At 35.0% G+C, this 27,595-nt stretch overlaps 1 protein-coding gene across 4 annotated transcripts in view; it reads right to left on the minus strand.

Annotated features, from left to right (window-relative positions):
* Positions 1 to 27,595, minus strand: part of AFG2A (AAA ATPase AFG2A) — a 362,101-nt gene that overhangs the window by 265,197 nt on the left and 69,309 nt on the right. For all 4 annotated transcript variants that reach the window (XM_086704270.1, XM_025921597.2, XM_086704271.1 and 1 more), the window contains exons 11-12: positions 19,298 to 19,507; positions 788 to 841 (exon numbers count right to left, since the gene is read on the minus strand). In XM_086704270.1, the coding sequence (XP_086560396.1) occupies positions 788 to 841; positions 19,298 to 19,507 (264 nt within the window). The remainder of the gene's footprint in view (positions 1 to 787; positions 842 to 19,297; positions 19,508 to 27,595) is intronic.

Below are 27,595 nucleotides of genomic sequence, written 5' to 3' on the forward strand. Positions count from 1 at the left end.
GTCATGATCTCACAGTTCGTGACATCAAGCCCCATGTCAGGCTCTGCACTAACAGTGTGGAGCCTACTTGGGATTCTCTCTGCCCCTCCCCTACTGTCTCTCAAGAAAAATAAATTAAAACAATCAAGCACTAACTGTAAATCTTAGAAGAGGGGGAATGCACTGTCTAAATCACTAGGCAAAGGTAAAACAATTAAAATGAGAGTAAAGTGAAATTTTTTTATACTAAGCTCATTTCATTTAAAGGACTACATAATTTAAAGGATTTAAATCTCATTCTGAGATCAAGCATTCCTTATAAGTACAGACGTACATTTTTTTTCGTTTTTAGTGAAATTCTGGCAGTTGTTACAATCTTTATTTGGTAAAACTAATGGCTGGTAATATGATGATGTTTAAAGACAAAAACAAAGTATTGTAGATTATCAACACTGTAATTTTTAAAACATTTTTATTTATTTTTTACAGAGAGAGAGAGAGACAGAGCACAAGTGGGGGAGGGGCAGAGAGAGAGGGAGACACAGAACCTGAAGCAGGCTCCAGGCTCTGAGTTGTCAGCACACAGCCCGAAGCATGGCTCGAACTCATGAACCATGAGATCATAACCTGAGCTGAAGTTGGACACTTAACCACTGAGCCACTCAGGTGCCTCTCAAAATTTTATTTTTAAATAATAAAATAATATTTGCCTGAAGAAAAAATACACCACTAGAATTTTGATTTGGAAATTTCAGAATCAGTAACCCAAAACAAAATGAAACCATACACAAAGACATTATCATCTTACCTCTCTAACAGCCCTTTCAGATTCACCAACATATTTATTCATTAATTCAGGCCCCTGCATGAAAAGAGAACAACTGTTCAGTGTCCTTATAAAAATGCAACCATATATATGTCTTTCAATGAAAGAGAAAATAAATACGTAAAAGAGGAAAAAGGGAAAAAATAAAAATCTGCTCTTAATTAAGCTGGTTCCTTTATAGCATACTTATTTACATTGGGTGTTATTTATGCCTCAAATATTAAAGCCATTCTGTCCCAGAAACTAGACATCAGTACAAAGGAAAAGCTGTGGCTAAATAGTTTAACCTCTTCTTCATCTGTCTTTCATTCATTCATCAATGAATACTTTTTTTACTCTGTATCAGGCACAGTGCTAGGCACTGAAGATAGAACAGTCTAATTTGGGAGACCAACAAAGAGATACCATCCAAGTATTCCCAGGTCTAACCAGAGACTGGTTCTGAGTAGGTCTACATGTCATTTTGGAACACAGTCCACTAGATCAATGGCACTCTGTGACAAGAAACAAAACCTCAGGGCTACTCTTCTTATGACTCCATGATAATTCCTAAGAATTGAATGGAAGTCATGTAATCCATGATATTATCTTACAGTCCCTGTGTGTTGCCTATACAAATGCCACTCTCAAGCTCTCTGCTCTCACTTGACTTGGCCATCTAGACACTGAAAATGCAGGGCCAAACATGCTCTTACCAGTTGATTCAAATGAGCACATTGAGAGAAAGTTTCCATAGCTGAGAAGGACATTTGGCATTATAGAACAAACTTCATACTAGTATCTGAAGGGAACAGTTGTGGTTCTCAGAACAACAGGGTTTTGTTTTTTTGTTTTTAATACCCCATGACTTCTTGTGATGTGAGGACTATGCACCATGAGAAAGTAGATAGTGTGCAATAAAAAAGAAGGCCCACTGTTTTTCATGCAATATATGATATTTTACATATTTAAGAAAGAAAAATGTTAACATTCAAAAATGTTAAATGTCATTGGGGAGTCAGTGGGTGAGGGACATGATTGTTCTGAAAGAAAAGCAGCAGAGGTAATACAGGGGAATTTTATTTGGAATGACTGATTAAATAAATAATTAAGGATGATAGTAGCCAGGCTTCTCACTATTAATAGAGGAGTTATAAACATATAAATAAAGAAAATAAGAATAAATTCTGCTATATTGAACTGACATTGGAATTATCAGTATAATTTCAAGATTTTCAATATACTTAGCTAAATATAGATAAAAAATGTGTGTGGTGTGTGGGGGGTGTGGGGTGTGTGTGTGTGTGTGTGTGTGTGTGTGTGTGTGTGTGTGTATTCCTGAGCTCTGTTCTGTGAGATAACCTGAGAACAGCCATACCCCAATAGCAATAAGCACAGCTGGCACCCAGAGCCCGGCTTTTAAATTTTAAAAACTTGGTTTCCAAATTCTCCACCAAAAGGCATCAGGGCGTCTTAAAGAAATGGCAGATTCCAAGGCTGGGAAAGGCAAAGTACAAAATAAGTCTGGAAATCTTACTGCAAGAAAGTGCTCAGAGAGACATAAAACTGCCAAAAGCACACAAATACCAGGCTAAAAGAGCCTACTGGCCAAAGTGATACAATGGAGACATCAACACAAATGTTGGTAAATGAATGCTGACCCACTGAATAGCACGGAAATTCATGAGCCGATGAAGATATAAATTAATATAAATAAATGAAATATTTGTTAAGGAACAAGATATACAGTCTCAATGTAACTATCCACAAAGTAACATGAACTTCATGGGGATAACAGTAATTTTACAGTGGAGAAGCTTGGCAGACACCATCATAATCAAAGTTAACGTTAGTAGTAATGGGACAATTTGAAATCAAGTATCATTTGATAGGATGCAATGAGAAGAACATAGCATTATTTCTATGAAAAATCTGAATCGAAGCATGAGTAAATATCAGAAAAATCCAAACTGAGAGATATTTTACATAATAACTGACCTGTAATGTTCAAAAATGTCAATGTCATGAAAGTAAAGGAAGGACTGAGAAACTGTTTTCAATTGAAGAAGACTTAAGAGACATGACAAATAAATATAACACATGATTATGGACCAGATCATTCTGTCATAAAAGACAGTTCAGGGACAAGTGATAAAACTTATATGGTAATAATAATGTTCTTTTTTTAATTTGATGGTTTGCACTATGGCTATGTGACCAGAATGTATTTTTTGGTAGAAATACACATTATAAAGCATTCAGGGTAATGGAGCATACAGCAGCAAATTAATCTCAAATGCTTTAAAGAAAAACAAAATTATTTGTGACTACTCCTGCAAACTTTCTATAAAGTTTAGAGAGTTCAAAAAAAAAAAAAAAAAAGAAGAAAAAAACCCCAACTTGATCCACAGACAGAAATATTTAAGTTTAAAAAGATTCAATATTCTTAGGCCCAGAAATAATAGAAATGATAAAATTAGCAGACCAGGTATTATAAATATAACTGCAGCAGTGAAAAATCAGTAAACTTGAAGACAGAGCAACTATTCAAACTGAAGCACAGAAACAAAAAAGACTGAATAAAAATGACTAAGGGAATCTGTATAACCATATAAAAAGATTTAAAATAAGTCTAATTGGAGATCAAGAAAAAAGCTTAAGGAGACAGACAAAAATATACACAAATTTGATAAAAATCAATGAAACCACAGATCTAAAAGGTTCAACAAATCTCAAATATAATGGGGAAAAAAATTATACCAAGTACATCAAGTTATTGGAAACCAGCAATAAAGATAAAATCTTAAAGAGAAGTCAGAGAATATAAAGACACATTACAAATAAACAAAAGAATCACTACTGGCTTCTCATTCAAAACAATATAAGCCAGGTGATATCAGAGCAAAAGTACTGCAAAAAAACAATTGTGAAGCTAGAATAGCATAGCCTTAAAAACTGCAGGCAATGGGTGGCTTGGTCGGTTAAGCGTCCGACTTCAGCTCAGGTCATGATCTCACGGTCCGTGAGTTCGAGCCCCAGGTCGGGCTCTGTGCTGACAGCTCAGAGCCTGGAGCCTGTTTCAGATTCTGTGTCTCCCTCTCTCTCTGCCCCTCCCCTGTTCATGCTCTGTCTCTCTCTGTCTCAAAAATAAATAAATGTTAACAAAAAAAAATTAAAAAAAAAAAAAAAACTGCAGGCAAATAAAGGACTGTATCAGATAAACAAAAGCTGAAGGAAATTATCATCAGTAAATCTCCACTACAAGAAATGTCAAAGTTCTTAAACCAGAGGGGAATGTGTATCAAATACAAAGAAATGAAGAATGTTGGAAATGTGGCTATGTGGCTAAATATAAAATCCTCCTTTTCTCATTAATTTCTTGAAAAGACGATTGACCATCGTGGGACACCTGGGTGGCTCAGTGGGTTAAATGTCTGACTCTTGATTTCGGCTCAGGTAACCATCTCAAAGTTCATGAGATCGAGCCCCACGTCAGGCTCTGTGCTGGCAGCATGGAGCCTGCTTGGGATTCTCTCTCCCTCTGACCCTCCCCTGGTTGTGCTATCTCTCAAAATAAATAAATAAACATCTAAAAATAAAAGATAATTGACCATCTAAAGCAAAAGTAATAATATATTGTGGGGTTTATACACATGCAGAGATAAACTATAGAACAAATATAACACAAAGGAAAGTAAATTTTAAGAATCTTACTATATATATAAAGTAGCATAGTATAATTCCAAGGTAGACTATAAACTAAGTCTATATATAGACTATAAGACTATAAACCTAGAGCAAGTATTTTTCTTAAAGTAAAACAAAGAAGTTTAGCTATTAAGAAAATAGGGGAGATAAGAGAGGATAACAGAATACATTTGACTAATCCAAAAGAAGACAGAAGGGACAATTGAACAAAAAATTATGGGTGTAAATATGCCTGATGAAAAAGGAGACAATCTTTAATACTGTTTTTGTATACTTACCTCCACAATGGATGCTTCAAAAATACTGAAATATGGTAACAAACGAGCACATTAAAACATATGGGGATCAGGGTGGAATAGTCAAGGATAAGAATAAGAAAAGAATAGGAAGAGTATCTCAATGTTCAGGTGACCAAAACCAGCTGCCCCAAAGATACTGCCATTAGTCAGGTTCAGTTGAGTTATTTGATAGCATCAACACTGAAATCCTTAAGTAACGAGAGAGACAGTCCTATCTTTCTACCTGATTTTATTAATCGAGGATTATGCATGAGTAAATTTTATATAACATTAACAAAGTTAATTGGTTCCCTAAAAAACAAAACAAAAAAACCTCTCCTCTACTTATGTCTATTTTCCTCTTTAAAAATAATCTTTTCAAAATTATTTCAGAGTAATAGATCTAAAAAAATTAGTGTTTGAGGCTAATTAGGGGCAGATGTATTAAAAGCTTAAGTATGACATATTATAAAATATCATCTAACATATAAGGTATTTTTACTTCTATATCGCAGACTGAAATCCACCATAAACCAGGGAACACATAAACCATCTGTAAGCAAACACATTATTAAGAAAACTTGCTTGGGACAGTGCTTTTGATGACTAAATTTTATAATTGGTATACCGATTGTTTATACATTGATACTTAAACTGTCTCCAAGCAATCACGTTTACACAATGAAGTTGTTTCTAAGCTTATTTCCCCAAAAATAGAACATGATTCACGATTCTAATCTTAACACTGATGACTTAATTATCTTAATTTCTTAAATAATGCAGTCCCAAATAGATTTAACTTCAATGAAGATGATGAAATATTGGTTATGCTGAAGCAGAATGTTTTCACATTTTGAAGGACTTTGAAGAAACAGCAACAACTTAATACCAAATCATTTTATAAGCTTGTTTTTATACACAGGGTTAGACTATGTGATAGGAACACAAAATTTACACTTACAGCCAGCAGAGAGGTAAATATACTTGAAGACATTTCTCAAGTATTGTGGAATTAAGAAAGACAACATATAAAGAGCCAGACAATAAATATTTTAGGCTCTGTGGGCTACATACGGCCTGTGTCACATTTGTCTTTTTCTTTTAACCTCTCATTAAAAATATAAAATTTATACTTAACTAAAGAGCTAGATTAAAACAAGCTGCTAGAGGGAGGGAGCCAAAACATAAGAGAGTCCTAAAAACTGAGAAAAAACTGAGGGTTTATGGGGGGTGGGAGGGAGGGGTGGATGGGTGATGGGTATTAAGGGAGGCACCTGTTGGGATGAGCACTGGGTGTTGTATGGAAACCAATTTGACAATAAATTTCATAATAAAAAATAAAAAATAAAAATAAAAAAATAAAAATAAAACAAGCTGCAGGCTGGATTTGCCCAAAGGCTGTGTAATTTGCTGACCTCTTATCTAGATTAATCTCACACACTTTGAAATAGTTCATTTCTGTCAACAAGATTCAAAGTCATCAAAAATATCAATGACATGATTGGTGAGTAAAAAACTTAAGACTCCAAAATTTTAGGAAAACTGATCAAAACATTAAGGGAAGGGCACCTGGGTGGCTCAGTTGGTTGAGCGACTGACTTTGCTCAGGTCATGATTTTGTGGTCTGTGGGTTTGGGCCCCACGTTGGGCTCTGTGCTGACAGCTCAGAGCCCCGGGCCTGCTTTGGATTCTGTGTCTCCCTCTCTCTCTCTCTCTCTGTCCCTCACCCACTTGCACTCTGTATCTCTCTCTCTCTCTCAAAAATGAATAAACATTAAAAAAATTTTTTCAAAAAAATTAAGGGAAAAAACTGATACTTAAAAGAAGGCAATTTCAAAATACCTAGTAACGTTTAAGATGTTCATGCTCAATAACAATAACCTCTATGTATATATACACCAGAGAAACCCTTGTACATATACCCAAGGAGACATATACAAGAATATTACAGAAGCACTTTTTGCAGCCAAAAAAAACCTCTAAACCTGAAATTCATTAATATAAAAATGGGTGAAACAGATAAAGTATAAACTTCCAGTTATAAAATAAATAAGTCATGGAGATAAAAAGCACAGCATAGGGAATAGTCGATATTATAATAATGTATGACAGATGGTAACTACACTTACGATGAGCAATGAGTAATGTATAGAATTGTTGAAACAATATGCTGTATACTTACTTGAAATTAGTATAACATTGCATGCCAATTTTTTTTATTATTATTCTCACATTAGCTAACATACAGTATAGTCTTAGCTTCAGTAGTAGATTCCAGTGATTCATCACTTACATACAACATGCAGTGCTCATCCCAACAGGTGCTCTCCTCAATTCCCATCATCTATTTTCCCCACCCCCATCAACCCTGTTTGTTCTCTGTACTTAAGAGTCTCTTATTGCCACGTAGTACTCCATTGTGTATATAAACCACAATTTCTTTATCCATTCATCAGTTGATGGACATTTAGGCTCTTTCCATAATTTGGCTATTGTTGAGAGTGCTGCTATGAACATTGGGGTACAAGTGCCCCTATGCATCAGTACTCCTGTATCCCTTGGGTAAATTCCTAGCAGTGCTACTGCTGGGTCATAGGGTAGGTCTATTTTTAATTTTTTGAGGAACCTCCATACTGTTTTCCAGAGTGGCTGCACCAATTTGCATTCCCACCAACAGTGCAAGAGGGTTCCCGTTTCTCCACATCCTCTCCAGCATCTATAGTCTCCTGATTTGTTCATTTTGGCCACTCTGACCAGTGTGAGATGGTATCTCAGTGTGGTTTTGATTTGTATTTCCCTGATGATGAGCGATGTTGAGCATCTTTTCCTGTGTCTGTTTGCCATCTGGATGTCTTCTTTGGAAAAGTGTCTATTTATGTCTTCTGCCCATTTCTTCAGTGGATTATTTGTTTTTTGGGTGTTGTGTTTGGTAAATTCTTTATAGATTTTGGATACTAACTCTTTATCGGATGTCATTTGCAAATATCTTCACCCATTCCATAGGTTCCCTTTTAGTTTTGTTGATTGTTTCCTTTGCTGTGCAGAAGCTTTTTACCTTGATGAAGTCCCAATAGTTTTTATTTCCCTTGCGTTCAAAGACATGTCAAGTAAGAAGTTGCTAGAGCTGAGGTCAAAGAGGTTGCTGTTTTCTCCTGTAGGATTCTGATGGTTTCCTGTCTCACAATTAGGTCTTTCATCCCTTTTGAATTTATTTTTGTGTATTGTGTAAGAAAGAGGTCCAGTTTCACTCTTCTGCATGTTGCTGTCCAATTCTCTCAGCACCATTTGCTAAAGAGACCATCTTTCTTCTGTTACTCTTTCCTGCTTTGTTGAAGATTAGTTGGCTCCATTGCATGCCAACTATACTTCAATTTAAAAAATGGGTAAATGAACTACAGTGTCCTCATAAAGTGGGACTATAAAAGTATAAATGAATGAAAAATAATTTTTTTTTAAAAGGTGGGGGGCGCCTGGGTGGCTCAGTCAGTTAGGCATCCGACTTCGGCTCAGGTCATGATCTCACAGCTTGTGAGTTCGAGACCCGCGTCAGGCTTTGTGCTTACAACTCAGAGCCTGGAGCCTGCTTCAGATTCTGTGTCTCCCTCTCTCTCTGACCCTCCCGCACTCATACTCTGTCTCTGTCTCTGTCTCTCTCTCAAGAATAAACATTTAAAAAAAAGTTTTTTTTTAAGTATAAATGAATGGCTAGACTAAGACACTTTGGAAGAAGGGAGACCAGCAAGGAAACTGTTGTTATACAGCCAAAATGCACTACCTTATACATTTACAACCAAGAGTAAGAAAGTTCTTAATGTTTTGCCAAATTTTTAAAGGTCTTTTAACAGTTGTAATATTCTCCATTGATCATTTTTGCCTGGTTTCACCTCACACGATCATTTTTAGTCCTGCACTTCAGTGCAAAACAATGTCTGCCCTTTCATAACATACAAAGTCAAACAAATAAAGCAAGTGCTATTCATTTGCAATATGATAAATTATACTTTTACCCAAAGGAGACTGTAGACAAGGAGTTGAGAAAGTGAACAATAAAACAAGAACCAGGGCCCACTCAATAAAACAAACTTTATTTATTTTGGGGGCAGATTTTTATTTTTTTATTTTAATAATTTATTGTCAAATTAGCAAACATACAGTGTATATACAGTGTAGTTTTGGCTTTGGAAGCAGATTCCCATGATTCATCACTTACATACAACTGGTGCTCATCCCAACAAGTCCCCTCCTCAATGCCCATCTCCCATCTTCCCCATCCCCCCCAATCCCTGACTGCCATCAATCCTCAGTTTGTTCTCTGTATTTAAGAGTCTCTTAGGCTTTGTCTCCCTTTCTGTTTTTATCTTATTATTCCTTCCCTTCCCCAATGGTCTTCTGTTAGATTTCTCAAATTCTACATATGAATGAAAACATATGATTTGAGACCTGTCTTTCTCTGACTTATTTCACTTAGCATAATACCCTCCAGTTCTATCCACATTGCTGCAAATGGCAAAGATTCCATTCTTCTTCATTGTCAAGTAGTACTCCATTGTGTATAAATACCACACCTTCTTAATCCATTTATCAGGTGTTGGACATTTGGGCTCTTTCCATTATTTGCCTATTGTTGACAGTGCTGCTATAAACACTGGGGTACATATGTGCCTATGAATCAGCACTCCTGTATCCTTCAGATAATTAGGAAAATGGGTCTTTTTTGGAGAGGGGATTTAGAGGGGATAGAGTGAGGAAAGGGCGAGAAATTTTTATGCAGAATGTTACTTCATTTAGGGTAACTAATTAGGCAAGTGTGGCATGATAAGAATCAGAAAGGAAATTGCTGGTGTCACTGTTGTTTTTAATGTAATGATTATCATGTCTGCATTATTGTTATTGTTCTTACAGCAACTCTCCATAAAAGTCAAGGGCATGAAATAAGATAGTCATCCAGTGAAGACGTATCTTTAAATTCAGGCAATATATACACTGCATATATGCTGCTTTCTAATTATCTGGTTTAACTGAAGGAAAGCAGCTAGAGAATCTGAAAAAAATGATTAATGTTTTCCACAGATTATGGTTCTAAAAAGGATGACCTGAACTTCAGGTTTGAAAAGTATAAGATTATGATCTCTAAGAATACAATATCAATATCCAGCTACTGATAATGGAAAGATTAATGTTTTAAATATCTGATGTACAGGCAAACAGACTTGATATTATGTTGAAAATGTGAACATACGGCATTTGACCTCAATCAGTAAAGGGGCATTACCCTACTACATAGAGGTAAGCTACAGGAAACCTATGAACAAGAAACAATGTGTGTTTTTTTTCTACAAAACAAAAGAGGAAAAAACAACAACCAGATTTGAAAGTATAACCTAAGAATTTGTACTGTAAAGAAAATGAGTTGGAATAATTCAGGCATTATAAAGTCATAGCAGTAATAAAAATGACTTCTGAGGGCCCCTACAGAACATAAGATTTTGCATAGAATAACACACTGATGAATCATACCTAGATAACTGGCCTGTAAAATGCAACCCAGTAGCTTCACTGATATGTCACATAGGTCTAGAATTCTATAAAGTTTGAGCTTAAAGCTTAAACTGCCAAAAATTACTATATTCTGGTACAAAGATTTGCAAAAGATTAAATTCCGTTTCAAAGACATATACATTTTGTTCTTACAGAAAACTTAAGGAATCATAAGCTATGACGCTATACGTTTTTTTCCATTTGAAGCCAAATATATATCCATATCTTAAAATCAGAAGAAAGTAGCAACTACTGTTAACTGATTTCATGAAATCTTGCTAAATGCTTGATATGTATTATCCCCCAATGCTTACAGGAGTCCTCTGAGGTAAATACTCTTTATTAGTAGAACTCTACAGAAAAAAATATATAAAGTTTAAGTAATCTGCACAGTTACACAGCTTACTAAACAGCAGAACTGGTGTACAAGTCTCTTAACAATTACACCTGACAATTAGAGAAAATGCCCTAAAAGTTTAGCAACCAACAAGAACAAAGGATAAGCCACAGACTGGAATATAAGCATTGTGAGAACTACTCAGAATGTTGTTAGTGGAAGGGCTTTAAGAGTCATTTAGTCTAACTTACCTCACTGAAAACCAGAGGAAAACAAAGCACAAAGAAGGATATGTCAAAAGCCCTAGAAAAAGTTAAATGGCAGAAATGATAACAAAAATGCAGGATTTTGGTTCCCAGACCATTCTTTCTAAAAACTATAATGTCCTCTATTTTCTCCAAGCCCTTTTATTTATTTTTTTAAATGTTTATTTATTTATTTTTGAGAGAGAGAGAGAGAGAGAGCGAGAGAGACCACAAGTGGGGGACAGACAAAGAGAGAGAGAGGGAGACACAGAATCTGAAGCAGGCTCCAGGTTCCAAACTATCAGCTCAAGAGCCCGAGAAGAGGAAGGAAGAGAAGAAAACACCCCCTCCAGTTCCAAAGAAGCCAGCTAAATCCAAGCCGGCAGTGAGCCACGACAAGACCTCTGATGTCGGGGACAAGCAGCATCAGGAGGCCCGCAAGAGACTCCTGGCAAGCCAAGCGGGCAGCTTCCGTGTGGCAGAACTCAGCCACAGAGAGTGCGGACAGCATCAAGATTTACAGCCCAGACCTGACTCTGAGACCAGGAACCGGGAAGCAAATAATTTTAAGTCATTAAAAACAACAACAACAACAACAACACACACATACACAAACCAACCACGAACCGTGAAATCATAACCTGAGCTGAAGTCAGATGCTCAACCGACTGAGCCACCCAGGTGCCCCTCCAAGCCCTTTTAAAAATAAAACATTTTTAAAAAAGGAAATATGCCCTTAAGATTTTACGTGGTACCAGCAATTCAGATTCAAAGGTATCTGTGAGAGCAGAACAAGCAGCAAGTGCAAAGTGTTAATTCTCAATAAATAGCTGCTAACATGGGTTATTTGAAAATAAGAATTTTATTGATATCCATTATAAACAAGAGAACATTTACATCAACATGTAAGGGTTAGAGATGTATAGCATGGTCTATGAGTCCCACATTTGCTCATAAGTTTTTTTGTAACTCTTTAAAATACATAATACATAAATGCATAGAACAGATGGGGTTGACGGGACTAGATACGGTAATTTCTTTTTCAATTTTACTTACCAAATAACTGTGCTTTGTTAGTGCTGCCACATTTCACCTGCCTAGACAATTTGCTTCACTCACAAGGGTGATCAAGAAAAACTACCAAAAATAAAAAAGTACCATAAATAGTCTTATTTTGGAGTAGTGTTATTTTTCATGTTTCCATGATTAAGATTTCAAGTGCTCAAGTTTACTAAACAAATATAACATACATATAAAGATATTTGTCCAGCTATGCTATTAATCCAGTGAAAACTAAATCTGACTTATCTTTTACTGTTTCATGATTTTATACCATATCAAGTCACAAACTCGAATATAATATTTATACTTCATGCTCTTGCAATTTTGCCTCTTTAATCAGTACTGGGTTTTTTACAGTCTTCCCAAGGGCTTTTTAAATGTGTCTGACACTTGCCTGTTGCTTTTGGCTATTACAATTCAAACCAAGCTTTTATAAGTTCTAAAATGTCTAGGGAAGGCAAGTTAACCTAAGTGTTAACTATGGTTAAATGTTATGGAATATGCTCATAAAAACCCAAACTCACATGAGATAGAATTACATATATGTAATAAGAGTAAAGGATCTTGAAAATTAATAAAAAGTACAGCATCAGCACATACAGAAGGCCATTTCGGGAAAGCACTTCAAAGGGTTTGAAAACAGGCATCAAGTACTAGGCAAGAAATGCCTTGGGCAAGTAAAAACCCTAAAAAGGGAGAGGGGCTAGCAGACAAGGGAACAGAATTCAAGCTGTTCCTCTCAAAAAAATATAACACAAACCTTCCCCACAATTTATTCATTCAGGAAACAAAAATGACACATTTCAGAATTTACACAGCGGCACCATGCTGACTACAATTCAGCTGGCTATAACGTGTGAATGTATATACATGCCCACAAAAACCCTTTATATGACTGCTGACCACTCTAGTCATTCTCCATCTCCTTTACTAAACACAGAATTGCAAACACTGGCTCTCACCTTGCATGCTTTCATCTCTGGAAATGACCTTTCTCTTGAGTTACAAACCCATATTTACAAAGGCCTTTTGGACATATGTGCCATATTGTTCTAGCGGCATTTCAAAGTCCACATGGCTAAATCCCAGTCTGGTATCTGCTCTCCCACCTCTAATCTGCTTCTCTTCCTCATTGCTAACTTTTTGAAGCTAGGATATTTCCATCTGTTAGTCACTTAAAGTAAAAATTTTAATCACCTTTGACTTCTCTCTTTCTTTCTCATTTCTCACATATGATTAATCATCAAGATTCTAAATATTACCCATTTCATTATATCACATGTTTAGTCAAATGTCTCTTTCACTAAATTATGAGTTGACAGACAGCAAAGAGCCCATCTACTGCATCTTTGTTTACATCTGTACATGTACAGAAACACAGAACACAGACCACACAGAATTATAATCATCTGAATTATACCACTTAATAATCTGAATTACACAACTATGTGTGTAAAACATTTACAAATAATTTTTAAAATATTATAGACACAAAATTGTAATATTTCAACTTCAATTAAATTTCATTCAAAAGAGAATTAAAAGGAGGAAAACATGACTAATTTCTCTCAGCCGGAATCCATGAATAAAAAATTAAACCAACCCAATAATAAAATTTTCTATTATGAAGTAAACTTCTTAGAAGTCTGAGAGTACTCTTCTCTTTTTTAAATCTAAGTCTTCTTAGATTCAAAATGCTAAAAGTTTTGTTATTATAGTTCATATTATTGTAATTTTTTGCTTTTAGCCAAATGTTATACAATATTTTCGCATCGAAGCATCTTCTTTTACATAGCGGTTTTATTGACTGATATAAGCCCAAAATTTATTAAGATTCAGTTTAACATATGATGCTTCAACTTTAACATGTCAGCTTAGTGTACAAATAATGCCATATTTAAGTAAATCCAATCTAACTTCTACATAATTTTGCGATACTGACAATAGCACATTATTCTGTTTGTCCTAACACTTGATTACTATTAGTCACTCCCTAATAGCCATTTTTATATACTAATAGCCAAATTTTATATACTTTATAAAATTAAGTATATATCTTTATTTAATAATGATGCAAATAACTGCCAATTTAAGCATATGGGGCATATAAGAACACTACTTGGACAAAAGCTGAGGGAATTATTAAAGTTAAAAAAAAAAAAAAACCTAAAGGAAATTAAATAGACTCTCAAAAGGTATCAGAATCTAGATGAGCCCAAATAAACCTACAGAAGGAGAATAAAGAGTTAGGGTCCAAAAAGGCATGAATCTGGACATGGCTCCTGGTGAGACTCTAAATTAGAAGCTATATCTAAGGTGAAAGAAAAAATAACCCAAACACTCAAAGAAAGTATTCTTTATAATGTTGGGGTGTGGGTCTGGGGCCAGAACCAACATACTCCTTTATAGGCTTCAACTAAGAAATGCAGTGAAATAGGCAAGCTCAGGGAAGTCCCAAACCCAGATTCCCCAGCCAATTTCCTCTCAGGGCTTTATTTTCCCAGGAACTTTCCATTATCACTATGAACAGGGGGATGACGAATAGGAAAGAAGGTCTCCCCCAAAGCCCTTACCCTAGGACCTGGCAACCTCCCCCATGATTTTTCTCCTTCCATATATTCCACTCTTTCTGTATAATGCAGTACACAGAACTATAAGCCAGTCTTTTTAACTTCAGTTATATTCATTAAATGTCTGTAATGTGTCTGTGATTCTGACCATAAAACTCTTTATTTAATTAATAGACCTTTTCTGGTAAAGTTTAGGATTTACAGAACAATTAAGATAGTACTGAGTTCCTACATACACCACCCCATAATCCCCCAATGCACACTTAGTTTCCCTTATTATTAATATCATATAATAGTACAGTACATTTGTTATAACCAGTTAATAATAATATATCAATAATAGTTCACTAAAGTCCATAGTTTATTCAGATTTCCTTAGTTTTTATCTAATGTCCTGTTTCTGCTCTAGGATCTCATCCAGAAAACCACCATAACATTATATTTAGCTATCATGTCTCCTCGGGCTCCTCTTTGCTGTGAGTTTCCCAGACTTCCCTTACTTTTAATGGCCTTGACAGTTTCAGGAGTACTGATCAGATATTTTATAGAACATCTTTCAATTTGGTTTTGCCTGTTTTTCTCAGACACAGATTATGAGTGTTTGGGAGAAAGACCACAGAAATAAAGTGCCATTCTTGTCACACTATCAACATGACTAATCACCTGGCTGAGGTAGCATTTGTCAGGGGTCTCCACTATCAAGTAGCTCTTCCCTACCCCCTTTTCTATATTGAACCCTTTAATATAGAAGTCATAAGTATCTATAGTCCACACATAAGGAATTGAGTTGTTATGCCCTCCAAAGTTTCTTCACTTACTTCTTAATATCCTAATCCTCTCAAAGAGCGTATACAGATAAAACAAACAAAACTGAGACCAAGAGAACTTATTTAAGGCTACAGAACTAAAAAGTGCAAGGGTTAGAAATCAAACAAAACTGAGTCCTACCTTAGTGCTCTTTTCATTGTAATACAATTTCAAGAGCACAAATTATATAGTAATATGTAAATTTCAAACTCCACATTATTCAACCACTAGTCTCCTTCCATATACTTCTTTTATTTTTTCTTTTTCTAAGTATGTTCCATGCCTAATGTGGGGCTCAAACTCACGATCCTAAAATTAAGAGTCACATGCTCTATCAACTTCTATTTTATTCATCAGGTTCCTGTTTCTCTGGCAGTGATTACTCTTTCTTATTAATTTAACTAACTTCTACTCTAAAGCCATGTTATTTTTCTCAGTTTTCTTTGTCCTGCAGAAACACATTTTTTTGAACTATGTCCCAGAAACATCTTTACACTTCTGTGAACCTACCCTATAGAAACTGCCTGAACTACCTTTGCCAGTAACATGATGTAATTAATGAAAAAAGCACTAGACACTAAATTAAAAAAAAAAAAAAAAGTAAAACGGAAGGTTGTATAATATAATGGGTCAGAGCTTAGACTCTGCAGTCAGAAAGTCCTCTGATCAAATTTCAGTACCATCACTACAACTCTGACCTTGGAAAAGGCATTTCACTTTCTTAAACATTATTATACTTATTTGTAATCCTGGAAACTAATCTTAAAGCATTCAGTATATAAAAGAGGTGTATCTATGCAGTCTTCCACACAGTATCTGCAAAAGAGAAACTCTATGATTTCTAAACCAGCCCACATAATTTAAAAGTAAAAGCTGAAAGATAAACTTGGAACTTACCAAACTGATTATTTTGTACCTTTGATAATAGAATAGTAGGGGATCAAGTTACATAAAAAATAGTTAAGTACTTTGAATTGTGCATGCTTTAAATAAAATACAGAGTGTCCTGAAAATGAGATGTATTTTGTACAATTCCTCCCTGAGACAAGTATCAGAAGAAAATTTCCCCAAAAAAGTCAAGCCTACACTAAGCTCATTATATTCTTATACTCACCAATAACAGCTAATAAAGGACTTGCTGAAAATCCCTGTCAGAGGCCTAACCACCCTTCTTCCAGGATCAGTAACAGTTCTTCATAAACTAAAGCAGCCCAACTACACAAGGGCAATTAATCTATTACAGCACTCCAGACAAAACCAAAAGAGAAGCAGAGAGGAAATTTCAACTGGAAAATATTTTGATATAATTGACCCAGATGACAAACTAAACTTAAGCACATGTCAAGTGCTACAGTCTACACAAGAACACATACAGATGCCAAAGGATATTAAGAGTTCACACCAGCCAAGGTGAAGTCTCAACTATGAGTAGAGTTTACATCTTCAATCACTGTTTAGGAAAGATACACAGGGGAAGCTAAAGGGTTCTTTCATAAACTCAGAGAAAGAAATGTTTAAAGTCTTTAAAATCTTTATTTTGGGAATTAAAGGTAATTACAATTATAAAAAAAATGTTAGGGAGTTTCTCCTTCAATATATGTAAGATACCCGTATTTTCCAATTGGCTAGAAAATTTCATTGTCTATCTACATTTTTCTGATCACTTTCAAAATGTGTAAGACTTGTTATTCCAAAAGCTCAAATTTAATTTTGACACTTAGATCCCTTGGAAAAAAAATATATATGTTGTGACCAAAAGCCAACTTTCTTCATAGAAAAGTAAAACTAGAAAGAATAGAATATAAATTCCCAACTTCTTTGACTTCATTTCTGCATACATAAGCTATATGATATAGGTACTTTAAACTCTTCTCACAAGCAATAATCAGACCAAGATGAAAAGACCAATGAAAATGCCAAGAAAAACAAATAATTTTTTCATGTGCCCAACTTTTTCTTTTGGAAACTTTTAATAAACATGTAGGAAAACTTAAAAAATAGTAAAATGAACATTCATTGTTCATTAAATATATTCTCCACCCAGATTCAAAAACTGAATAATACTGCCAAATTATACTAAATTGTATATTGAATAAAAATCCATGGTAGGGGCGCTTAGGTGGCTCAGTTGAGTGTCTGACTCTTGATTTTGGCTCAGGTCATGATCTCTGTGCTGGGCATAGAGCCTGCTTAAAATTTTCTCTCTCCCTCTCCCTCTGCCCCTCCCCCACTCATGCACACACTTTCTCACACACACAAAAAAAGTTAAATAAAAATTAGTAAGTAGGATATATAATTATATCTAAGCAAGTATGAACTCAGTTGAATAAGAAAATTTCTTAACATCACTTATCATTTGTGTGTGTGACCTGAAAGAAAAATGAACATGAGTTTAATGAAAAAACTCAAATAAGTTAACATATTCATGGTTATTTTACATGAACAGTGTCCAAGACAAACCTTTCAAAGAATCTTTTTATCATTTTCTCACAATGAAAAAAAGGTAAAAGTAAAACTGTCTAAAGTCATGAAAGTTTTCATACTTAAAAACAGTAATAAATGTATTTCGAAGTAATTCTACGATAGGCCAGAGAGCAGTCCTGGTAACATCTGGAAAAGTTATCTTAGATCACATGAGATACTAGTTTGTAGGAAAATACATGTGCTCCTTTTTGAGATTCAAGTGTAAATAACTGTGAGTGAAGGCCTCATCAAATAAGTTTCAGATATCTAGTAGACATAAAAAATTCAAAGATTACGAATATACAGTTGTGAAATACACAACAAGGTAGGCACAGAAAAATGGAGATGACAGTAAAACAAGTAGGAAATGCCAGTAAAATGGCCATGTTCATTACCATGAGATAAGAGGACCGGGACCAAAGAGAAATCAAGAGGTCTCTGAAATTTCAAAATCACTCATTATTCCAACATTTAAACCTGCAAACTTTAAAACTGTAGTTTTGATTCAGTATCACTGATGAGAGTGAAAATTGTTCCCTCCCCGTATCTTCAGTATCCAATATCTTCCACAAAAAGACAATCAAAACTATGCAAATAGTAGTGACTGTACACACACTGATTCTTAAAAAGCAAAGAACCTAAATATATCTAAACATTTCCAAAAAAATTTTAAGTAAAAAACTGACTCTATTCTGAAATAAATTTTATGCTCTGAAACTGCCAAGGAGTTTAACGTTCTAAGATAGGAAACATATTTTGTTATGAAAAAAAATCCCTGGTACTATCAAAACGGAGCCTTTTATCAGGTGCTTCTTACGAAATGAATTTGATATTTAACAGACTAAAGTACATACTTTTGTGATAAAGTCCATTCTACTAAAGAATTTTAGGTTTTATGTATGTATATTTTGTAACTGGATATATGATATTATATAAAAGTTAATAATAAAATTATATCCAGCCCTAAAGTAATGTAAAACTACATGTCAAGTAAGATTATCTATCCCAAGTAATAGGGTAGAGCAATGAACAGATAATGTATGTGTGTATTTCAGAAAATAAACATTGTACAATTATTCCCAGACTGGAAAAGCATTTTTAAGGAATTTAGTTTTACCATTTAAAGTATCTGAATTCTTTGAAAATTCTACATATACAAATACTATATTTATAATTAAGTCCTGGTTAAGCAAAAGAGATTAACGCAATTAAAAAATGTAGAACTTAAACAAGACTGGTTTCTATTACACATAGATATAAGAGATACTGATAATAACAAAATTAAAGTTGTCTTCTATTGTCCACCATGTTTTGCTGATTACATGCACTAATTTAGTTAGAGCTCATCTCCCTGTATTATATTACCATCAACTTCAAAAACAAAACAAAACAAAAAAATCAACTCCTTAAGATGTCTTTTCATATTTTTCTAAGGACAAGAATCAGAGGATTGGTGTTAGTGGGGCTGGAAAAGAAAGTAGCAATCTAAAAATTTAACACCTTACCTTTATAGCTAGGAAATTCAGGCCACTCTCATTGGCTAAAGCCTTTGCAATCATTGTTTTAGAGCATCCAGGTGGCCCATACAGAAGAACTCCTTTAGGTGGTTGAATACCCATTCGAATGAAAGACTCTGGATGTTTCAAAGGCCATTCCACAGCCTGTTTCAATTTTAGTTTGATATTTTCCAGTCCTCCTATATCTGACCAGGATACCTGCAAAACAGAGCATTTTCTAAATGTAAGTTCTGTGAAGACAAAGGACCAAATAAATAAATAAAGCAATAAAAAGTGCAAGAAGAGGAATATAATCATTTAAGAATCTAGAAAGAAGATCCTTTAAAAATTCTATCAAGAAGTAAATCAGAGTACATAAAATGAGCTGCATATTATAAAAGTACTAAAGAAAAAATGTTTCTGCTTGTATACATAATTATTTAAATTTTTTTTTTTTTTTTAACGTTTTTTTTTTTAATTTATTTTTGAGACAGAGAGAGACAGAGCATGAACGGGGGAGGGACAGAGAGACACAGAATCGGAAACAGGCTCCAGGCTCTGAGCCATCAGCCCAGAGCCTGACGCGGGGCTCGAACTCCTGGACCACGAGATCGTGACCTGGCTGAAGTCGGACGCTTAACCGACTGAGCCACCCAGGCGCCCCTATACATAATTATTTAAATGACTGAACATACTGTTAAATCTATCTTCTATTTAAATGACTTTAAAAATTAGGTTTGGGGCACCTGGGTGGCTCAGTCTATTAAGCGTCTGATTCTTAGTTTCAGCTCAGGTCATGATCAGGTCACTCAGGTTTGTGAGTTCAAGCCCTGCATCAGGCTCTCTGCTGTCAACACAGAGCCCGCTTTGGATCCTCTGTCCCCCTCTCTCTTTGCCCCTCCCCTGCTTACACTCTCTCTGTTTCTCTCTGAATAAACTTAAAAAAAAAAAAAAAAAGCAACAACAAACAAATAAACAAACAAAACCAAAAACTCTGCTAGCTTCTGGAACCTCCTATTAAAAAAAAAAAAAAAAATTAGGTTTCATCTGACTGAAAATGGTTTGAATTAGTGACCCAAGGTCTCATCTATATATCTTTTTAGCAAATTTATTTGCTTTATTTATTACTTCCAAAAATATTTCTGAAGGTCCTTTAGGAACATAAGGTTTTTTTCTGTCTTTGATTCATGAATGAAGTATCTTCAAAGTTTTGTTCCTTTTTCTCAACAAAGAAACACCCTTCCCAAAATAAGACAATTCTTTACATATTATTTACTTAATAAATACCCATTAAGAACCATATATCAGATAATATACACAGGAAATAGAAGAATAAGACATGAATACAAACTTTAAAGAACTTAAAAACTACTAGTAATGTGTACATAAATAATCATGGTACAATGGAAGGGATGCTAAGCACAGTAACAAAGAGAAAAAGCTTTTGGGAGTTCCCAGGAAAAAAAAGATTACTTCCAGCTGGAAGGCACATCTGAAAGCCAACGTCTAAAGCACAGATGAAATCTGGAAATATGAAAACAGGGATATGGTCAGGTAGAAGCCAAAATTATGAAAAGCTCAGATGACAATAAGAAGGAATAAGAGAAAAATGACTTGAGAGAGAAAAATAAAAAATGGAAAGTTAGTTGAAACTATATAGTGGGGGACACTGAAGACTAGATGATGGAGTTCAAGAACCTCTTTCCTCATAACAAGAAGTCTTCGAAGATTTTAACCTGAAAAGTGCTATGGTCTAATCTGTGCTTCAGGAAGACTTCTCTGACAAGATTCATGTAGAGAAAAGAGAGAATGCAGGGAGATCAATTAAGGACCTATCCTAAACATTCTTAACAACAAAAAAACAATTTTAAACTAGGATAGCCACATGCAGAGGATAAAGACACACCAGAGTGATACTGAAGTTCCACGCTGACGATGTTGAAGGTAGAGTAAAAAAGAGGGATAATTTAATGCTAAAGATTTCAAGATGAGTTAACAGAATACAAATGAAAAATAATTTTTAGGAGGGAAAATATATGATAGATTTTTATTTCTAGATATTATAAAGAGTTGAGACACAGGACAGGCCATTCAAGAGCCAAAAAGGGAGCAGATGGAATGAAAGCATCTCAAATGGTGCTCTGGAAAGAGGTTAGGACTGGAATTTTAGATTTCAGAGAGATGTACATAAAAACAATAGAAACCATGAGATCAATTAAAATTGCCAATCATGAGGAGATGTGCGTGAAAGGCAGATTGCTCGGCATCACCTATATTTATGAGGCAAGAGGAAAAGAAACAAGAGAAAGTCAGAAAATGAATCCAAAAAAGAAAAGGTTTTGTTTGTTAATATCAGAAAAGGTTACTTTTTCTTAATGAACTTGCATGGATCTGGGAGAAAGGGGACTTTGTTTTTGTTAATGATTTTTGCCCACAGAACTAGGAGAATGCTGTATTATCCACCACAATCCTGAGGTCAGATTTAATTATTCTTTTCTAAATTTCTTTCTTGGGATTTATCTTACAAAGTAAGATTACTGGATTAAAAGGCATGAACATTTTTAGGTCTCTTGATGCATAACATCAGTTTGCTATCTCAACCACTTTATCCATTTTAGTGGCATAAGGGATACATGTATAAGTTTCTCTGAAGCATTATCAACCTTTGGTTTTATTTTGTATTTTTTTTTCTGATTTCACCAATTAATAAAATTAAAATTAAACTTGAGATCAATGCACATAAGCTTACAGACCTAAAAACATCCAGCTATCATCAGGGGTCAAAGTGACTGTTTACAACAGAAAGTGACTGTTATTGTTAAAACCAGGCCTGCCTAGGAAAAAGTGCAGCAGAGTTATCACACCCTGAGGGGTAGAAATAAACATGGGAAGAGAGTTTTAAGGAAGGTAGTCAACAACTATCAAAAACTAAATAGGTCAGAAAGTAGAAAGTATTAAAGAAGCAGTGGTCAGTAGATTTAGCAACAAGTTTACTAAATTGAGTGGTTTATTTAGATCAGTAGTTTTTGTTTTTATGCCCTTTAGCAGTGGAATATACATAACATACAACACAAATACACATATGCATGCACATGCATGCATACATAGACAGTATGTATACGTTATATATGATGCACAAAAGCTATATTTATAATAACTACCAGAAATGTAAAAGTCAGAGAAGCAACTCCTTAATCTAGTAAAAATTAAAATGACAGTGTATTATTATTATGATCCTATGTGATGCCCATTCAAGTTGTTACTATGCATTTATTATAACTATACAATGAGAAGAGCTCACTGTGAACATGTTCCATGAGGAGCAGATGTTTACTTATCTTAGGGCATGTTTGAGTTTATACTTAGAATAATGTAGCATTATAACAGAATAACTTAAGCTAATTTAAGTAAGTACAAATATACAGATTAAAAATTTTCTTAAAGGTTAATGCAGAACTTTATCTTTCCTAACCAACGACATTAAAAAAAATGCCTGTAAATGCCTAGGGAGGACATTTTTCTCAAATTTGTATTAAACTAAATAACCTGGCAATGCAACCTGATAACCTTCAGCATGATAAAATTTGGTTTTCAGTACATTTGCGTGTTTAGTTTTTAATCAGTCTTTTAAAGAGTCTTGAAAAGAGTTTTTTAAAAACCTAATATCAGATATTAAGTACTTCCATGAACCACGCATGGAAATAACCAACATAAACACAAAGAAATCCATGCGGTAAAAGATGATCTCTTTAGTTAAGGACCAAGGATACTAGCAAACAGTGCCAGCTGGACCAGGAGTTGGAGAGGGCTTGTTCCTCAAGAGAAATTAAGGTGCTTTTACTGGAAAACTGAGTGTTCTTTGGCATGGAAGAGGCCAAAACAGTGATGCCACTGCACAGACCTAGCCGACCATACTGAGGAGTTGGTCCACGGCCCTGAGGCTGTAAGAAGCAGAAGAAAAGTCAAAGAATCCTGTCCCTTACCTCCCTCCTGAGATAGAGCTCTGGCATCATCAGCTGTCCTTTCTCTAATCCTGCCTTGATTGTATTCTTCACTATATTCTTTCTTCAGCCTACAAATATTTCGTTTCTTCCTATCCTTCAAAATAACTTGGATATTGTTTCTACCTAATGTTCTATCACCTTCTTTTTCACCAGTAAACTTTCTGAAAGATATTATGCCTCTACCCCTACTGCATTTATATTTCCTACTTTGTATTTTAGTTAAGCATTTATCTTGCCAAGCAGTGGTAGGAAAAGAGGGTAAAAGGATAAAGATAAAAAGTTACGACTGGTGGGAAAACAGGAAGTTCAGGGAGTTACATCAGAAGGTCTGTAGCCTCTCAGGAAAACATGAGGCAAGGTCATCTACAGAAATATCAATTAATCTAACAAATACTGACCAAATGCCTATGTCACATTATGCTCGTTGCTGGGGACAAAATAGTTCCTGTCCATACAGAGTCTTTGACCTGATGGAATACTTTTCAAGGGGCATATTTCCATAATTAGGCAATTACTATACAGCATGTTACATGCTATAGTCACAGACTTTATCAACGTTTTTTTTTATTTATTTTTTTTGGGACAGAGAGAGACAGAGCATGAACGGGGGAGGGGCAGAGAGAGAAGGAGACACAGAATCGGAAACAGGCTCCAGGCTCCGAGCCATCAGCCCAGAGCCTGACGCGGGGCTCGAACTCACAGACCGCGAGATCGTGACCTGGCTGAAGTCGGACGCTTAACCGACTGCGCCACCCAGGCGCCCCTATACTCACAGACTTTAAATGAATGCCCCCCCCCAAAAAAAAAAAACTTTTAGAAGTGCTATATGAGGTGGGATCTGATGAACACACTGGAGCTAGGCAGCTGAACCAGCTGAAAATAGCAGTAGATGCCATGGGAGGAGAGAGACAAAAAAAAGCATCATACATTGCAGGAACTAAAAGTAATTCAGTATGGCCAGAATTTAGAGATCCAGGAAAGGAGTAGAAACAAAGGTCAGCAACATAGGAAGCTATCAGACCTTGAAGACTTACAAGGCATCAAGAAGTTTAAACTTTATCCTGAGAGATATGGAGAACAAGTTAATCAGGAAAATGACATGATCAGATTTCTGGAGGACAACTGCGGTTACAAGTGCATGTGTGCACTTGGAGGGGGGAAGGTAGAGGAGGAGCTTCTACAGTAATTCAGATAAAAGATGGTGATTATCTGCACTAAGGTAGTAGCAGTGGGGCTATACAGAGGGGAAAAAAAGATTAAAGCTTTATTAAACCATAATAACTATATTAAGGCAAATCAAAGCATCTTGAAAAATAATTAGATTTGGAGAGGGGTGGTAAAAAAGAAAATGGAATCAAGGGTAACATCCATGATTGAAACTTGAGCAAATGAGTAACTGAAAGTTCTACTGAAAGATAAAAAGGAACATGTTTGGAAATTAAGGAATTAGTTTCCAATTATTATACTGTGGTTGGAATTTATAAGTGAAATAAATTCAATAAACTAAGAAATGTCCTCTATGTGCTGAACTTGTTTTAGGAACTGGAAGAACACAAAGATGAGTCAGAAAATGTCCTCAAAATATTGTACTCTAGAAAGGGAAGTAAGTATCTTAAAAGACACAGTCTTTGTCTAAAGATATAAAAGAGCTGAGGGGCGCCTTGGTGGCTCAGTCAGTTAAGCATCTGACTCCTGATTTTGGTTCAGGTCATGATGTATTTGCGAGATTGAGCTCCACATTGAACTCTGTACTGACAGAACGGAGACTGCTTGGGATTCTCTCCCTTTCTCTGCTCGTCCTCTGCTTGTGCTCGCTCGCTCTCTGTCTCTCAAAATAAATAAATAACTTAAAAAATAAAAAGACATAAAATAGCTGCCTTCACAGCAAGTAATACAAAAACTGCTGAAAAAAATACAAAATAGTTTTATAGTTCTCAAATATATGAGATGGTGAGGACAGACATTTGGAAATTGTGCATATACGTAAGATTTATGTCAAGGTGTTAGAATGTGAAAATAATAGCAGATGGGTGAAAAAGAAAAGCAAAATAAATGGATTTTAAAAAGCACTATTATGGTCAATCACACAGAAAATTAGCTACAGCTAAGTCTAAAGCAGTTTCCTACTTTCCCTTACCGACTAGATACAAGGTGAGCTGGGAACAATGAAGGTGGATACCTTTCCATATCACTGTCATCCATTCAAAAAATGACTAAGTGCCTACTCCATACTCAGTCCTATACCAGGTGCTGGTTTACAAAATCCCTGCTCTCAGGGTTAAACCATGTAAGTAAGAGATTAAAAACAAAATTACTCCAGGGGTGCCTGGATGGCCCAGTCAGTTAAGCACTGGCTCAGGTTACAATCTCAGGGTTTGTGAGTTTGAGCTTCATGCAGGGTTCCACACTGACTGTTTGGGATTGCTCTCTCTGCCATTCCCCCACTCGCACGTGTGCACAAGTGCATTCTCTCTCAAAATAAATAACTTTAAAAAATTAATTAATTAATTAATTTTAAAAATTAAAATCACTTCAATTACTGCATGGGAAATGAACTTGGGGGGGGAAATAATAAAAAAATAAAAATAACAATGTAAAAATTATGTTTTCCCAACACCTAAAAGTAACCAATGTTAATGGTACCTTCAAGGTTTTCAAGTGTGTGTGTGTGTGTGTGTGTGTGTGTGTGTGTGTATGTGTCTTCACTGAGATCATAATGTATTCACAATTTTATATTCTACTTTTTTTTTAAACTTCATACATTTTTTGATGTTATAATCTTCCAGTTACTGTATGACTTTGGGCAACTTAACTTGATCTCTCTAAACTTTCTCATCTAGAATACAGGGGATAATAAAACCTATGCTCTCAGTTTTATTGTGAGAATTAAACAGTATATTTATATTAATTGCACTTTGCCTGGCACACTGTAACTATTTAATAAATACTAGGTATTAGTTTATTTAAATGTCTAAAAGATGATTACAATGAACAGTTATATTTTGCAGGACTAGTGACAAAAGATAAAAGCCAATTAGGCAATTACATTTGTAGTTTCATGAGCAATATTTAATTACCATAACTTTTCTATTCTTTTCCTTTGTGTCTGATAATTACATTTCTTAAACTAAAGGTAAACAAGTTTTGCATTTCAATTTAGCACCTAAATGATGAGTCTTTCTATAGCTAAGATACCAATTAAAAAATGAATACAAATCAGCTTAAAGAGTTACTATTGCACAGAAGAATCTTAAAGCACAGAAAGTCATGGGAAAAGTCAGTCTGTCAAAAAAGAATAAATACCAGCATGAAATCATAAAATCCTAAAACTAGAGCAGGAATTCAAAAACTAGCTGGTTCACTATCCCACCTTCAGACAGTATTTCATCTTTCAAGTCCTCTCATCTTTCAACAAATACTATTTTACGCTCTTTAAAAAAATAAAAAAATTCTATAACTCTCTTTTTAATAAGTTACACTATATCATAACTGCCAGAAAATTATTCCTACAATCTAACCTAAGTCACTCCTGATAATAGCTGGGTCCTTTCTTTCTTACTCGGTCCTAATGAAAACAGTGAACAGCTGCTCATATATGGCTTTATAACTTTTTAACTTATTTTTATAATAATAAAGTTAGAAGTAAAGGAACAGCTGTCAAACAAGTACAGACAGAGCAGTGAGATAAATTTCCCAAGGGTGATGCCCTCCACAAACTATCTTACAATACTTTCTGGACAAACATCCACCCAACAATATGCAAACCAAAACCAAAACCAAAACACCCCTCAACCTGAATACCAACAGAAGCCAAAAGACCTGATGACTGCATGTAAGAAAAACCAAACACAAAAACAAAGAAACAAACAAAAAACAACTTACGGACAATTTCCAAGAGCACAAAGTAAAAATTAATGAACTGAACTGCAGATATTGGCAAAAATACTATGAAAGAGGAATTCAATAACCCCAGAGGGACAGTGTCTTTACACATCTGTGAGGCAAGGTGCTTGTGTTTGTTACATACCAAGTTTTACACTTCCAGGTACAAAATGTTCTTTTGAAAGTGTTATTTTTACAGAAAATATTGTGACAAAGAGTACTTTTCATTTGTTCTTTCCTGCTAACATGTCCCAATAGAGGGACAAGAAGCCAGGAGTAGCAAGTGGGTTGGCACCTGTTCAAAATTCTCTGTGGGGTAAAACAGTAGCTTTTGAACAATTCAAATATGTAAAATACACTTATTTTGTTTAGAAATCATACACATACCAAATTACTAAAAGTAACTAATAATGCAGAAGGA

This window comes from Puma concolor, chromosome B1 (assembly GCF_028749965.1).
Source record: "Puma concolor isolate L17-30 chromosome B1, mPumCon1.1.hap2, whole genome shotgun sequence".
Taxonomy (NCBI): Eukaryota; Metazoa; Chordata; class Mammalia; order Carnivora; family Felidae; genus Puma; species Puma concolor.